Raw genomic sequence first — 17,442 nt, forward strand, 5'->3', positions numbered from 1 at the left:
GGAGGAATCAGATGAGGAATGTGGCAAAGTAACTAGCTGGACACATGAATGACTCCTTACTTCTGCCACTTGGTGATGTTTACAAGAGGAAAGCAACAGACTAATTTTCATTTGCTGCCTCAAGTCACAAACTCTGCTTGGAAATCATAACCAGGATTTTAAAGTGCAGGTCAGCAACTTGTCTGGCAGGCAGCAAGCAATTCTGTTTCACTTGTTCAGACTGGCTTTCCTAGGATTTTTTTCCTAGTTTGCCTGAAGCAACCTGTTATAATCCTGGGTCTGTAAACAGACCTATCACTGCACTATCTGTCCCCACACCAGGGAGCAGCAGACTCTGTATTCTATCACCTGCTGAGAATATCCTCTTCCCCCAAACCCAGCAAATTCCTATGGCTGAGAATAGAGGAAGTATAAGAAGATACTACTATACATGATCAAAACAAGAGTGCTTTGACTAGACTAGAAAGCTAAAGACAATCAACTTCTCCTTTTCACTATAAGCAGAAAAGAGGAAAAAACAGTGCTCTCCACTCCATCTTGACTATGACTGACTGCTCCACTGTCAGAGGGTGCTTCAGAGTACAGTTTACACCAAACAGGTTGGTCCCTCTTTTCAGCCCTCCAGTATATCCATCATGACCTCTTGAAAGCAGAAGCCCAGCACTGAACATACACAGACATGCCATGCCCCTAGTAAGGGAAAGGACGTGCCAGCCATGTTACATTTATAGCAAGCCAGGGGAGGAGAGATTCCTGGGAAGAGCCTTTTTGTAACAGAGTATTTTGCTGAATTTTCAAGCTCCATGCGTTGAAGTCTCTGATCTGACTATGAGCACTGAGAGTTTTGGTACAATAAGATGAGAAAAAGTCTGTGGTATTCTCAGTGCACAAGCAGTTGGCATAGACTCAGACTAAGTCCAGAGGGGACTGTGGTGATCATTTACTCTGCCCTCCTGCACATTGCAGGCCATAGAACTTCACGCACCACCTCCTGTAATAGGCCAAAAAGCCTTAGGCTGAGTTACTGAAGTGCTCAAATCTTGAAGACTTAAAGTTAGAGAATCCACCATTTACTTTAATTCAAACCAGGAAGTGACTCATGCCCAACACTGCAGAGGAAGGCAAAAAAGCCCAGGGTCTCTGCCAATCAGATGTAGGCAAAAATTCCTTCCTGAACCCAAATATGGTGCTCAGTTAGACCCTCAGCATGTAGACACCTGGGACAGAATTCTCTGTAGTAACTCAGAACCCTCCCCATCTGGTGTCCCACCTCTGGCTATTGGAGATGTTTACTGATAGAAGTAATAGATGGGCCATGTGCCACTGTCAGCAATCTCAGCATACCATCCCCTCCATAAACTTATCAATCTGAGTCTTGAAACAAGCTAGATTTTTTGCCCGCACTGCTCCCCTGGGAAGGCTGTTCCAGTACTTCATTCCTCTAATGGTTACAATTCTTTGTCTAATTTCAAGCCTAAACTTATTGATGGCCAGTTATAACCATTTGTCTTTGTGCCAACATTGGCCCTGAATGTAAATAATTCCTCTTCCTCCCTGGTGTTTACCCCTCTGATATATTTATATCTCGAGAGCAACCATATGAAGGTTGGTCTAAAATACAGTATGGTCCTTGTCCCTTTATTCCCTCTTGGTTTCTTCCATTCTTTTCCTTCACTTTGCTTCCCTAACCCATTCTTTGGTAGGTTTGTTCTTTAGTTTTTCCTTTTTCCTCCCTCCCAACAAAAAAAACAGGGTTGGAGCTCAGAGCTTTACAATATTCTCTTGCAGCCATGTATATAAATAGAGCCAGGTGTCAATGCTGGACTTAGTTCACATCCAGTCTTTCAGCTTACTACTCCTGGGGCCCTATTCTCCCCAACTAGGACAGAAGTAAGTCCCACTGACATCCATGGGAATCACTTGAATCTATGGGTGTAGAATACAGCCTCCAGAATCTCTTACACATTAAAGAGCTCTATAGTAATTTCTAACTGCCAGGCGGTAGATGTCAGTAGACCTGAAGAGCCACCTGAACTTGCAAGTCCTCTCAGCTTCTATCAGGGCTGGTGTCAGGGCCTGGACAGCCCGTGTGCAGGGGTCAGTTACCAAGTTGTGATCAGGAGAGGAGTTGCAGAGCCAGAGTCAGGAGCCAGTCAGGGGTTCACGGCAAGAAAAGGTCTGGAGCAGAAGCAAGCAGGCAGTCTGCATCATTGCTCAGACAGCTCCCTGAGACAGCTTCTTGGTTTGTATACTGGCATGGGCCAATCAGTGGGCTTCAGAGGCCCACTACAGAGGCTCCATTGGGCAGTACTTCCTGCAGTGTCTAGTCTCACAGGGTCCCACAGCAGAAACCCAGTTTGAGGGTCTGGTGACAACACAGAAGTGCTGGCAGCCCAGAATCCCCAGGTTTTAGTCCTGCAGGTTCTTACAGCGTCTATGAAAGCTACTGTTTAGATGTACAGCAGTGAGGTGGTGGAGAGGGGAACTGACATAGGAACTGGACCAACAGCCATGGGGGAGGCCATCTCATTCTCTCTGCTTGCTTGCTTTTCACGTCCATTGGTCTTTTGCAGCAAAACTGATCACATGCCACAGTTGCAGCAGTTTCTAGGGAAGTGTGTTCACTCTGGGATTAAATCTGCATTTTCAGTCCCCCTTAAAGAGTAAAAATTGGGGGAGGGAAAATATGCTGTGTTCAAGTCAGTGTATGTTACAGCCTCTTTCAAAATGCAGTGACGTCAATGGAAAGCCTCCCAGGACTTCAGTGGGCTTTGGATCAGGTCCTATATGAAAGCCAACGTCTCTTTTAGTAAGATACATAAGATCCCCAGATTTGAAAGCATAAAAGAACATCTAGTCTGAGCTTCCTGCATAGCACAGACCACAGAATTTCTCCTAGTAATTTCTGCATCAAGCCCATAAACTTTTGTCTGCGCTTTTAAGAAAAACATCCCGTCTGGATTTAAGAACTGCCATGATGGAGAATCCACCACATCCTTTGATAAGATATTCCAATGGTTACGTACCTCGCTCTTTAAAGTTTGCATGTGATTTCCAGCCTGATGAGAAGCTGGACACTCCATCTAGGTCATTTTAATGGCTGGCAGGTTCTCTCATTAACAAGGGACAATTAAAGTGAGAAACCTTATATATCCACAGCTTCATAAGACCAGGGAGGTAGCCCCAGATTTGAGATGAGGTCAAACTTCTTGAAAAGTCAGCAGTGGAAAACTCAAAGGACTCTCCTTCTTCCAGGACACCCAGCTGGGCTGCTTTTACTTCAAACTGACCACCCTGTCAGCCTGTATTTAATTGTTACTTCCTCCCCAAGCCCTCATGTGGAATTTCCATAAGACTGAGTCACAAATGAAGTCCAAGGGATTATCTGAATCCTGTAATAAGATATCTTTTCTTATTTACTCTGTGCCATCTGGACAGCCCAACCCTTTGTTACAGCTCCTGTCCTCTCATGTAGTAGGCATTGAGTATGAAGTAAACAAAGTAGCATCTATTGTTTCAGCAAGGCAGGTATTGCAAGAGCAAGCACTAGAAAAAGGTCACTATGAAACCCAATGGGATCAGAGGAGGAAAGTTATCCTCAGCTACAAAGCAAAACATATCTACATATAACAATAATTTGCAGGTCCCACCTAAGACATTCTTGGGAACAATTTGTTTTGCTGTGTTCAGCTTCCACAGCAGAGCAGAGGGTGGGGGCAGTCAGGGCAACTGACCCGTGATTTTCTGCCCCAGCTCACGTGTAAGTCAGAGCAGTCTGGTGGCTGCTCTAACTTATGCCAGCCGCGTACCGTTCCCTAGGAACTATATGCCAGCTGGAGACAAATACACTCTAGTCACTCCCTCATCATGCCCATCCCATGCACTGGGGGCTATGGGGAAAGGAGGCATAGTAGCCAGCTCTATGCCTGCTGGCAATGCCTCCCCCAGCAAGGGATTTAAGGGAGCATATTTGGGCCGAGACTCTACCCCATTATTTCTGCAGCCTTCCTTATGTGCAGACATGTCTCTCTGCTCTCCTTCCTTGCAGACACAAATTTAGAACTGCCTCACACAAGCCTGCTGAGCTGGCACCTTGTATCAGTGCCAATTTTTAGATATCAGACATGCTGAATCAGGGAACGGAGGACCTGAAAAGTTTTACCTATCTTGAAGAAATTATTCCCATGTCACTTCATGCTTTCTGCTCTGCTAGTATTTGGCCCTGGCTCAGGGCCATGCCCCAACTGCTGTGTCCTGCCAGATTGAAAAGTCATGCCTATAAATCTGGGACTGGGCAACAGGGAAGGTAAAGGTGGCACCTGAATCCCTGCATGCTGGAGTCCCCACAATGGAGAGCTGAAGACACAAGTGCTGAGATAAGCACTGGGAAAATGATATTCCACTAAGCCAGCCTGGCACTTAGTAAAGATCCCCCGTATTTGTTCATCTTTCCATCTTGCAGCACCGAATGGGGAAAACCTCAGATATTCACAAGAGAAGGCAACACTGGAATCAGATTCAAGCCATCACCATTTCTGATATGACATCATCCATTCTTTACAGGAGGAAAAAGACGACAATAGAAGCACTATAGTGGGAAATCTCTCCATAGCAGGAGAGGACAAAGATATGAAACACACTCAGCAGATTTCCTTAAAGCACTGCCACAGCCTGAGCTCAGTGTCTCAGGCATTTGATAAGCAGATGTATATGTAAAGAGGAAATGTCTACCTCCTAGAAGTTTTAACATGAAGCACTGAATGTGCGTGGAGCCAACCATCATTGACTGCCTCCCAAAGGACAGACAAAGGCTCAGGTCAAATGGCACTGGGTGCTTTAGCCTGCAACGGACAGAGAGCGCTAAGCCTTTCCCACTCTGCCACCTTCTACACTGGGGTAAAGCATACCATTGGAAGTTCAGTAGCACAGTGTGCATCCACATAATTCAGTTTTGAAACCACACTACAAGCCTGTCCCACAATAACGTCTGAGACTTATTAAGGGAGATTGTTTCATACATGATTTTGACTTAACATGGTTCATTACATGTCCAGAAACCACCTCAGATGTGCTAATAAGGTTCCTGGCGGGACAATCTGGAGGTATTAACCCAGATTGCACTCTCACAGCTAAATCCTACCAGGGGAAATTTTAAAACCAGGTTAGCTTTCCCCAGGCCAGACAGTGCTAGAGGCAGGCAGCTGCACCACTATTTGCTACTGACTAGACAAAGTCAAACTGGGTGGGATACAAAGGGGTTCTACCCACTGTTCTCCTCTGTCACTGTGGTGCTGATCTGCAATTACTTAAAAAGAAATTCAAACCTCCTTCCTGTTAACTTGCAGGTTGAGGAGGGAAAGGGTGTGTAACTAGGCTACAAGGAAGACAGGAAGTGATGATGTGCATTGCCCTGGAGAGAGACCAAAACAGCACCAAGTTCATGGCTGACTGTAAGAGCGGGCACTATGAGTCACTTCTCAGGAACCTGACCACACCAACCCTGGACAGATTTCAGAGGATGGGGGAAATAAAATTGACTAACTTTGGAATTAACTCTATTCTGCCCAATGAAGAATGCACCTGGTCTGAGAGTGGAGCGAAGAGAAGGGGGAGGAGGTGCAAGGCTTAATCTACTCTTGTATTTTTCTTTATTTCTGTGACCTACTGGGCTACATTACAATGCTGTGCACATGTCATGGGATATGGAGCTTCTCCTCCCTCTCCCCATGCAGGTCATCAGTTCAAGTTCCGCCCATAATGGCTGGAACTCATTCCTGTCTGATGGCTGCTTACTGGCTTTTGTGAAGTGAACCGAACCGATGGGTTTCACTCCAGTTTCTGGTAGCAGGGATCCAGCATCTAAATTCACACCAGGATTGGCAGCCTTAGCAGAGATGTATAGGACTGGATTGTCCATGGACTCCACCCTTATTCCAGATGAAGGAGGCAGCACTCTGGCAGAGCACCCTGGACAGCCCATGACAAAGAGGAGTGTCCTAGCCACTGGATAACAACATTGATGGTTACGCCAGAATGCTGAGATCCAATATAATGAGTCACAGATCATTGCATCAGAAGAGCCTAGAGTAACAAATATGTAATACCCTCAATAACAGTTTCTCAATACAGTTCTTTCTGGAGTATACAAAGGGAGAGGCTATTCTTGGCTTTGTCCTTGAGTAACAGAAGTTTATACAGGAAGAAAGTGGCTGAGCCACTAAGTAACAGCGACCATAAATTCAACACACTTGCAAAAAGATCACACCAATGTGTTTAATATAAGGAAACATTCAGTATTACTGAGATCTATTATACTGCCCACTCTATCCAGGGTAGTGGAAGAAGCATCACTGCTTGATTCATTAAAATCAGACTGGACAAAACACTGAAGTATATACTTTAGAGAACAATTGTGCTTTGTTCATCCCCTTGGACAAGACGACCTCAGAGGTTGCATCTCTAACTTCTATGCTCTCATAAGGACAGTGTTGCTTAATTTATGCAACATTTTAAGTCTTGATTAATATTGTAAGTTAGTTACCAGGTAGAAAAACAATATAAAGTAATGAAAAGCCCCACACAGTTAGGACTCTTAAATCCACGTACAATTACCATCACCTCCCATGGCTCATTTAGCCTCCCTCCGTCAACTGTCTGGCTATTTTTTCTGAAGCTACCTTCTTCATTCAGGAACAGTCAGCTGCCACCAAAGAAGTTCTAGAGGACATTAAAAAGATAATTCTTACTAATATCCAAAAAATAGCTGCCCCCTCAGGGTAGTCAGAATTTGGAGATGCCTCCAAGGAAATTCAAGGGAAGCATTCTAAGTATCACCCCCATGGCCCCTAGAAGTAAATACGGCACCAGGGCTCCACAGCCGTTTTAGGGGGCACTGTGGTAGTGGAGGGGAGACACAAAACCAATACCCTGATCACACATGCTCATTAAAGATTCCGTGGCTGGACTAGTGCTGTTAGCACCAACGTAATAACCAGACTCTAATTTAGGGAACTATATTCTGACTATTGAAATTCCTCCAACCGAACCCCCAGAGGAAAGCATTCCTTCCTCTTGCTAAAACAAACAAAAAGCCGCGTAGGTTTGCTGTTGCAGATTGGTGGTCATGTTCCAGCCCAGAGGCACCTGCAAATCTGTAAAAGGTGAACACACAATTGGCACTTAAACAGTAGCGTTAAGTACTTTGGAACAAAGCTTCTAGAACAAAGGCTCCAACCAGATATTCTATCAACTGGCATGGGACTTATCAAAGGACCAGGAGTACACCTGAAATCCAGGAAGTTAACTCTGGCTGGTCCCATGAAATGTTTGGTTGGCCATAAGACATATAGCCTCAGCAACTAGGGACGCAGTGACACACTCACAAATGTATCTTTTGGTTGCATTCTCAGTTGTTAATGCCCATTCAGGACTGGGATCTGCTTTGGAGGGATGGGATCTGCCTAAACTTGTACAGCTGAATAGCTGATCTAAGGGCTTCCTGTAGATTACAAAACCACCATACCAGTGCACTGCTCTCTGCCATCGAGAGCTGTCCATGCTAGAATATTTCTATTAGTAGCATAGACAACCAATGCAGTGACTGTTTCCAACGGTAATAACAGTGTTCTGATTTAGCCAAGTTTTTAAACACTCAAGGACGTAACACTACTGACATTAGAACGGCCATGCTGGGTCAGACCAAAGGTCCATCTAGCCCACTGTCCTGTCTTCCAACAGTGGCCAATGCCAGGTGCCCCAGAGGGAATGAACAAAACAGGTAATCATCAAGTGATCCACCCAGTCACCCATTCCCAACTTCTGGCAAACAGAAGCTACAGATACCATCCCTGCCCATCCTGGCTAATAGACATTGATGGACCTATCCTCCATTAATTTATCTAGTTCTTTTTTGAACCCTGTCTTGGCCTTCACAACATCCTCTGGCAAAGAGTTCCACAAGTTGACTGTGGAACGGATGGATAGCTGGGCCAAACCAGAGCAGTGTGGGGCCATGTGAATACCAGACAGACAATGTGAGTGAGTGGAGCTGGGGAGCCAGGATTGGGAGGAGCTCCCCTAGTCTGGGAGGGCAGCAGAGTGCTGAGCATGAAGGACCCCGGTGAATCCCAGGCAAAAGATGGGAGTGTTGGACCTTGTAGCTGGTGAGTGGAGGAGCTGGGGGCAGCCGTGAGTCAGATATATGTCAGAGCTGCTGGGATGTGTGTGAGAGCTATCAGAAGGTTGTTGCCGTATATGCGGGCAGCAAGGAGCATTCGGAGGTCTGTGTGTGAGTTGGGCAAAAAATGGCATTCTGGGGTCTCTATGGAGTGGTGTCACTTTAAGGAAGATGCCCTTCCCCAATTTCCACAACGCATAGGACCCCCAAATTCTTTAATCTGGACCGGATTAGATATTAGTGGATCTTTAAGTGACGCTGCTGGGACAGTCTCATGCAGTTTTGAGAGATGTAATGCGTTTATCATCAAGTCTGGCTTTGTATGCCTGTCTGCTCCCTGGAAATTCTTTGTAAAATTGTTACAAATAAGAGAGTAAAAGGTATGGGAGATGAATATTTCAACTCCTCCCTGCCCTCCATCCCCACATTAGCAAGGCACTGCTGCCTTTAGTTCTGGATCAAACCCTGAACTCTCTTCAAACTTTCACAGCCATGACACATTTGGGGTTGAAATGAGACCCAAGTAAATCTAAAAACTTAGATACTATTTAAGCTTCAACTAGACTTTTGTGGGACCACATTAAAAAATGACACAAATCAAGCAGCCACCTGCTTTGCAGAAAGTGAAATGGTTCCCAAGATTATGATTCACACTGCAGAGCTAAACGTGTTGTTACGAGATAATGGAGCAGCAAAGGAAAAGCAAGGACATTCAGATGGACAAAGTTACTGATAAACAGCTTACTAGGCACAAAGACAGGACACTAAGATATCTATAGGATGCATTTGCACCCATTTTCTATAAAACCAAATATTGGCAGGGAACATTTATAGAAACCATAGGAAAGAAGATGCTGCAGCCATACCAAGCTCAGTGCTGTAGAAGGGAAGATGCTGAAGGCTTAGTGAGAGGCAGGATGTTTAAGCCATGGAGGACAGATGCCCTGGCAAGTCTATAGGCTTTATAGCCGAGATACTACCGCATACACACGCCTAATATAAGGGCAGGATGCCAGTACAGACAGCACATACAGGCTCTGTATTTAGCTTGTAAGCGCTTTGGGGCAAGGACTCATTTTTGGTCTGTATCTGTACAGAGCCTGGCACAGTGGGGTCTGGGGCTCCCAGGCATTACCGCAATACAACTACTAAACAGCAGAAATACGACTGCCAGTAGGAGGAGGGAGTGGGATACACAACCTCCCCAGGGACATCTTTTGCTGTGGGTCTACGGGCTGTACAGGGCCAAGATCTGGAGAAGGGGCCCTGCGGTGGGTCGGGCAGTACATAGGGCACATGGGGAGCCAGGCGCGTCGAGGAGACATGCAACCCCCCTGGGGCAGAGATCCTGCTCCAGGCTCCACAGGGTCCCGCTAGAAGGGCATCAATAAGGGAGCGAGTTGGCTGGGGGGCGCAGCCCGGACCCCCAGGGAGCCGCGGCAGCGCAGCCAGGGCCAGGGGAGGTCCGGCCCGGGCGGGGCGGGTATTGCGGCCCGGTCCGCGCGGTGGCAGAAGGTTCCGGCCCGGCCCGGGCTGGCCGAGCGGCCCCGCGCCCTTACCGTGGATGCCGGTCTGGTGAGCCATGGCTCCGCTCGGCTCCGCTCCCGCCCTGGCCGCTGCGTCCCGGGCAGGAAACGGCTCTGGCAGCAGCGCCGCCCGCTTCCGGGTTCCACCGCCTCTGCGGGGCGGGGCCTGGCTGGGTTCCGCCCCTAGGCAGGGCGGTGGGGACCGCGGGGGGCCGAGACCCTGCACAGCCCAGAGATCTGGGGAGCCCTCGGGGTGAGGGGGTTGCGCCCCTGGCAGGGCTGCGATGGGCGGAGCACCCGGGTTCACTTAGCCAGCTGGCCATGGGCCTTACGGGCCCCAGTACACGGGGAACGGCCTCGTGCCAGCTGGGGGAGTGGGCTGTGTTCGGCGCTGTACACGCGTCTTGTCCCTGGCCCCTGGCCTGCTCCGGGCCCTGCACACACACCTCGTCCCAGCCCCTCCCACATGCTCTGCTAGGCTCTGTACTCGCACCTCGTCACAGCTCCTGCCCCGCACCCTGCTGGGCACTGTACCCATCTCATCACAGCCTCTGCCCCGCCCCATGCTGGGTTCTGCACACACCCCTCATCCCTGCCCTGCATCGTGCTGGGCGCTGAACACACACCTAGTCCCAGCTCCTGCCCAGCCCCATGCTGGGTGCTGTACACACACTTCGTCACAGCTCCTCCCCCACGCCGTACTGGGTGCTCCCTACCCCAGCCCCTCCTCTGTACTGTGCTAGGTGCTGTACACACACCCTGTCCCAACCCCTGCCCCACGCTGTGCTGGTCACTGTACACACACCTTGTCCCAGCCCCTCCTCTGTGCTGGTCACTGTACACACACCCTGTCCCAGCCCCTGTCCCACACCGTGCTGGGCACTGTACACAGACCTTGTCCCAGCCTCCACTCCACTCTGTGCAAGGCGCTGTACGCACCTTGTCACAGCCCCTGCCCCACACTGTTCTAGACGCTATAGACACATGTCCCAGCCCCTCCCCCATGCTCTGTTAGGCTCTGTATGCACACCTCATGACAACCCCTGTCCTGCGCCTTGCTGGGCGCAGTACACACACCTCGTCCCACACCCTGCCCCGTGCTGTACACACACCTCATCCCAACCCCTGCCCCGTGCTGTGCGCTGTACACACACACCTCGTCCCAGCCAGCCCTCACTGTGCTAGACACTGTACACACACCTTGGACTGCCCCTGCCCCACACTGTGCTGGGTGCTGTACACACACCTTGTCCCAGCCAGCCCCATCCCATGCTCATGCACGAATAGAAATCAACATTGGGGCTGGCACATGCCTGGCAGAGGCAGGAATAGATCCCCGGGTTCTCAAGTCCTAGTTAGGTGCCCTACACACTAGGTCATGTTACTGCTCAGACCCTGTCCCGCGCATGATCAGGTGAAGGGGCACTGGGAGACTGAAGCCAGGCGCAACAGGCTGCACCCTGTATCAGTGCCCACTGAACTCGGACATCTGCAGCATTGACAGGAGAGCTTCACTAAGGTGGGACCACTAGAAAAAGTGAGCCAACATCCCAGCCTTATTATAGCCCTCAATAGACTCCACTGGGTGCTGCCCAATAATATGGAAACCTTGCCACTCAGGGCCTGTCCCAAAGGTGCCCCTTCAAGTCCAGCCCTCTCTTGGAGAGGAAACAAACTGGCCTCAGCGGCCTTGGCTGAGGAGCGGTCGTAGCTGAATTGCCGGCCAGGGTGAAAAATGTTTTTGGTGCTGCCCCCTCCACCAAGCAAAAAAGACCCCAACCCCACCAGCCAGGCAACCAGCCGAGCAAAATAAAGAGGGCGGCCAATCAGAGCAGAGGAAAAAGAAAAAGCCCAGCAGCACAGCTGCACTGCACCCCATGCAAGTCAGTGACCCACCTGCTTGCCTACCCTCGTCCCAGCCCTGCTTGGGCTGATCTCTGCCTCTAACCACCTGGTGACACATGGGGGCTATTGCATCATCACCTGAGCTCCCAGCATTGGTTGTCCCCATGAAACCACATTTGGGGGCTTCTCCTGGATAGAGAGGAGAGCTACAGCTATACACTCCTGCCCCAGCATCTGGCCTGATGTGCCCACTTCCAACCCTGGGTTGAGTAAATCCCCCTCTAAAATAGCCCCTGTAAGTGCCCGGCAGTCTTTGCTGGAGGCTGCACCATTAAAAGTGGCAGATACCCCATCCCTGAGCCTCCTCTGCCTGGTTCCCAGAGGCTCTTCTCCCAATACAGCTTTTTAATACAGCTACTATTTTAGATTCTGGGAGAAGTGCTGTTTTCACAAGGCCTTCCCTTGGCATTGCTAGCCACCTGTGACTGCACATTTTGCCAGCTGGGGGTTGCTTCAGTGCCAGTTTTCCCTGCAGGCTCCTACACTGGCTTTCCTGACCCTACCACCACATCCTTGACCTTGATTTTGACTTCTCCAGATCCACCAGGCAGTTATACAGCTGAGCTGCTCTTCTCCCCTTCTCAGTCCTGCTGTGGGCCAGCTCACAGCCACTCCTGGCTCCTACCCTCTGGGGTTCTAGCTGCTGCTGCTGCCACCCCTCAGACATTGTTCCTTGATCTTCCCTTTGCAGCCTCTATCCTGATGCTCAGTGTAACCCTTCCTGGTCCTGATTGCTGTGTGTCACACTGGGCCCTCTACTGACCAGGTGCTGACCTGGGTGTCTTTCTCCTTCCTTAGATAACTTGTGGCTTGATTCACCTCCTCCAGCTCATCACCAGGTTGAAGACACCTATTTGTGAGTCAATCCATCACACCTATGGCTCCAGAGAACCTAAGCACTTCAATCCTGATGCCTGGCACACTTACACATCCCCTCCTACCTAACCTTGCAGCCCCTCCTGCCTCTGCTCCAACTTTTATAGCTGGCTGCCAGGGTGGGCAGGGCTTGATGCTTCTGTCACGCCTTCCTCTGCCAGCCAATCAGTGCCCTCCCTGCCTTCAACTCCTCCCATCAGAGACTTGGTAGGAACTGAGCAAAGCTGAGAGCAGGAGCCGGATTTCTGAGCCCCAAGGTGGAAAAAAGCATCTCTGAAGTACTGCCATGCAGAGGGAGCTTGGCTAGGCCCAGGAGAAATGAAGAAGCATGACAGGTGTTATGGGGATACTGGGGAGCATTGCTGGCTTTGGGAGGGAAATTGATTAAGTTGTGGGGCAGACTGGCAGATGTCTGTGCATGTTCCATACACATTTCATCCTTAAGTGGAGGTTGTGGAGAAACAGCAGCAGCAGAAGGGGAATAGGGGCACAGGAGGGGAAGGGGGGCGGAGGAAAGGGAGAGCGAGGGGCAGAGTAGCAGCAGGAGGTGTTGGGGGAGAAGCTTGAGTCAAATTGGTGACCTAAGGGCAGTGATGGAGAGTTGGGATGGAATTGAGAGGAGCTGGTGGATTTTGATAGGGAGAGGGGTCCAGTGGGACACTCCCTTTGAAATGTATGCATATTGCATGCAGATTTAATCTGTATTGTATCCACATTTTTCAGGCTTTTTGCCTTACCAGCATGAATAGGTATGTCTCTAGCCTAGATAAGGAGATGAAGGGTCTGAGGAGGGACCCTAACTAAGATTCCTGAGGAGAGGAAGCTGGGAACAGAGGGCAAAAGAGATAGTGTACTAGGCAGAGAAGGGCAGTTGAGTAATCCTGCCCGGGCAATATGGTGTCAAGAGAAGCTGTAGGAAGACATAGGACAAGGATAACACTGGAAAAAAAGGGGACATAAGAACAGCCATAGTGGATCAGACCAATGATGCAGCTAGACCAGTTTCCTGTCTTCTGACAGTGACCAATTCCAGGTACCCCAGAAGGAATGAACAGAACAGGCAATCACTGAGTGAGCCATCCCCTGTCGCCCACTCTCAACTTCTGGCAATCAGAGGCTAGGGACACCCAGAACATGGGGTTGCATCCCTGAACATCTTGGCTAATAGCCACTGATGGACTTATCCTCCATGAATTTATCTAGTTCTTTTTGGAATCCTGTTATAATCTTGGTCTTCACAGATCCCCTGGAATGAGTTCCACAGGTTGACTGTACATTTTGTGAAGAAGTACTTCTTTTTGTTTGTTTTAAACCTGCTGCCTGTTAATTTCACTGGGTTAGCCCTGGTTCCTGTGTTATGTGAAGGAGTAAATAACTCTTCATTATTCACTTTGTTCACACCAGTCACGACTTTATAGACCTCTATCATCCCACCTTAGTCATCTCTTTTCCAACCTGAAAAGTCCCAGTCTTTTTAATCTCTCCTCATATGGAAGCTGTTCCATACCCCTACTCATTCCTCCCCCACTTTTCTGTACCCTTTTCCAATTCTAACATATCTTTTTTGAGATGGGGTTACCAGAACTGCATAGTGTGGGTGTACCACAGACTCTCTCTCTTCCCTAAAACTTAGAAAGGCCAAATCTTAGAGTACAACGTGCAGTTTGCTGCTTCTCTCCCACTCTCTTCATCTTCACCTCCAGAAAAACCCACTGCTAGCAGAGTAGGTTCTTTGCTCTCCCTGAATGAACAGCACAAATATGCTCAAATCAGCTAGCACCACCTACTGGCAATGACACCAGCTTTGCTGCTTAAGGAACAGGTTAGAAGTCACAAGACAGATTACTTTCTTCCATGGAAGAATGTGTGGGAGGGGACATGGGAAAGAAGAGGAACTTCTCAGAGGCCTTGTCTGTATCAGAAAACTTCCACTAGTGGAACCAAATGGATTTGAAATAGATTCAGTTACACCACTGAAACCACAGTGCAGATGAACTTAAACCCTTTTAAGCCCCTGCCCTGATACCAGTTTAGTTACATTCAGTAAATTACCAAATTAATACTTAGAGAGACAAGGTGGGTGAGGTAATACCTTCTTTTATTGGACCAACTTCTTTTGGTGAGAGACACAAGATTTCCAACTTACACAGCTCTTCTTCTGACCTCATCAACAGAAGCTGCTCCAATAAAAGATATTACCTCACCCATCTTGTCTCTCTAATATCCTTGGACCAACACAGCAACACCTACACTGCATACAAATTAATACTTACACAGGTGACAAAAACAAAGGAACAGGGATTATCTTTTTATTGTGTGCCTGTATGGCGCCTAGCTCTCTGGTGCTCATTGGGGTATCTGTACACTGCCTCACTACCATAATCAAACAAGCATCCTTCTCTGCTGCATTACAATCAACACGTGGAAGAAGCCAAACAGAGAGAATTTGTATAATCCAATGTGCTTTTCACTATTTGTTTTCTGCTCTTGACTCAACTTGGACAGTCAAAAGAGTTTCTCTTTTTGCCAATAGTCACTTTCACTTCCTGGTCCTAGCAGAGTGGTTATTTTGGGGTTGTGGGAGGAAATATCAAGCTAAACATGAGCATGTTTTATTTCCAAATAGGAAAATGTTTGCAAGAACTGATGGCAGCATTTAGTTCAAACCCCACATCTGGCTGCAAAATTATCCGACAGTGTCTCTTTAATTGAATCTTTTTATTTTGGTGGGCTTTCATGCACCTCTAGGAACAACACAAATATAAATTGCAAGTCTCTGTGCTTCATCCTTTTCTCCCTGGCCCTCACAAGTTTCACTTCTGCTTTTAGGTTTCATCAGAATAATTATTTTTAGTATATGTATCACAGCAACACCCAGAGCAGCCTTTGCTCTTCCCCAGTCTTGGACTGGCCTGGTCCCAGTCCTGTTCTCTGGTATAGCCCAATCAGTTACATTGGCTTCTTGGAGTTGTCCTTTCAGGGGCACAGAGAAGTTACTAAACACACAAAAGGGGAAAGAAAGGAACAGCAGGGATAGAAAATCCAGTTCTCTTTTTGATGTCGATGTTCCATGGCAATCTCACTGCTGAAAAGTTTGGGCCCAGCACACAGTCTTATCAGCCACTGCAAGACCTGGCAAGCTGGTACCAGCATCTGGCTGTTGGAATCATTTCATTGAGCTGCCTTTCTGGTCACAAGCTTACAGTGGTGCTGCAAAATATAGAGTCTTGGCTGGCTGAGACAAACTCAGATTAGGTGGAAGGAAAAAGGAGAGGGATAGGAAAGAGAAGAAATAAGGTGGGAAGGAAAAGTACTTATGGGGGAGACAAAAGTCTCACATCCCAGGTGGCGGCTGGGATTTAGCCAGAGCCAGTGGAAGTGATAATGTCATCTGAGTCCCTCTGTCTGGCCAGATCACAATAGCCTATAATAACAAATGTAGATGGGAAAAGGTGCTAAAAAAGAGACAGAAGGACTGAATTAGCCCAAACCAAAGGCCAACGGATATAAATTCAAGCTGTGTAAGATCATGCCTGGTAAACAAGAACAGTGTGAGACCAGAAATCAATAAACCAAAATAGCCGTGTCAGAAATTAGGCCTAATTGGTGAACAAAGTAATGAAGGGCTGAGCTATGCCACCCGTCACTCCCATTTGGGGTCCTCCAAAAGGACTTTGGGGGGAAATCTGGTTACTGCAGTGTGAGTGACTGAGAGACAAGAGAAAGGGAAGGAGCAAACTTCACATGGCTGCCACCCCTGCCATCTCCTGGGACCCCGTGATCCAGCATAACACCATTGTGCCTTCTGTGTCCTAATCCTGGGAGCTGTCCTGAGCTCTGGCTAAATTGTGATCTCGTATGAACTTTCACTCACATTTTACAGATGAGCTCACAATTAGGGTACGTTTGGAGACCCAGTTATCACAGCAGGACCAGTGTGGTCATCTAGGCTGTGCCTTCACTTGGAAAAAGGGGTATTTTTAACCCATGTCACAATCCTCGTGAAGACAAGGCAGCTGTAGTTATAAGTTGCATGGTGTTGAGGCAAACTCTCGGCAATACAATGCCAAACTCTTTGTTTTCAGCTGTTTCTCCTTGAGGCCTGGAAAAGCAGTAAGAAGCAAGGGGTAAAATCCTAGCAGAACTGAAGTCAATGGCAAAACTCCCATTGACTTTATGGGGGCCAGGGCTCCATCCATAGGCGCCAACTTTCCCCAGCGCCAGTGGGTGCTCTCCCCCCCCCCGGCCCCGCCCCGACTCCACCCTTGTTTTGAATGTATTTTTATGTGCTTGTGTTATTTCTTGGAAGTCTCCAACTACCTGGCAAGTAAGTGAGGATTACTCTGTAGTTAGAATTTTCGCCCAAGCTGCCCTGGTGACCCTGCCAGGAAGGAGCGAGGGGGGTGGAGGCACCGCCCCAAATAATTTCATAGGAAAAAAGAAAAAAGATACACCCCACTGAGTGGGTGGCGGGATCCAAAAGAACCCAGACCTGGCCATCAAAACCTGTAAGCGGATTGGCATTAAAGGAGGTAACCAGGTGGAGAGGGGGCGCTACATAGGCTAGTGATGAAGACAAGGCCAAGGAGGAGATGAGCCAGTGCCATTTTTCCATAGGCCATTATTGAGTACTCTTGGGGCCACAGGTTGGGACTGCTGGTCTAATAGGTAATGAAAACGCAGAACCCAAAATGTGTATTAACTGCCCCATTTTCCAGGGTGGGAATCATAACAAATGCTATTGGGAAACATGGGCATTCAACAGCAACATCCCGGGACCCAAGGGAGGTGTCTATGTCAGACTTGGTGACAATACTTAGCACTTAGATAACTTTACAGACATGAATTAATCCTCACAACCCTGAAGTCCCGTTAGGTAGGATGGTAAATATTATCTCCATGGGGGAGGTGCAGACAGGACAATGCAGCAGATTCAGAGCCAGAGCGGAGTCCTGCAAA

At 48.4% G+C, this 17,442-nt stretch overlaps 1 protein-coding gene across 2 annotated transcripts in view; it reads right to left on the reverse strand.

Annotated features, from left to right (window-relative positions):
• Nucleotides 1-9,868, reverse strand: part of TWF2 (twinfilin actin binding protein 2) — a 74,863-nt gene extending 64,995 nt beyond the window's left edge. For both annotated transcript variants that reach the window (XM_075130606.1, XM_048856741.2), the window contains exon 1: nucleotides 9,736-9,868. Coding sequence is in view for 1 of the 2 variants with exons in the window: in XM_048856741.2 (XP_048712698.1) it covers nucleotides 9,736-9,760 (25 nt within the window). In the remaining variant the exon portion in view is untranslated. The remainder of the gene's footprint in view (nucleotides 1-9,735) is intronic.
• Between the last annotated feature and the right edge of the window lie 7,574 nt (nucleotides 9,869-17,442).

This window comes from Caretta caretta, chromosome 7 (assembly GCF_965140235.1).
Source record: "Caretta caretta isolate rCarCar2 chromosome 7, rCarCar1.hap1, whole genome shotgun sequence".
NCBI lineage: Eukaryota > Metazoa > Chordata > Testudines > Cheloniidae > Caretta > Caretta caretta.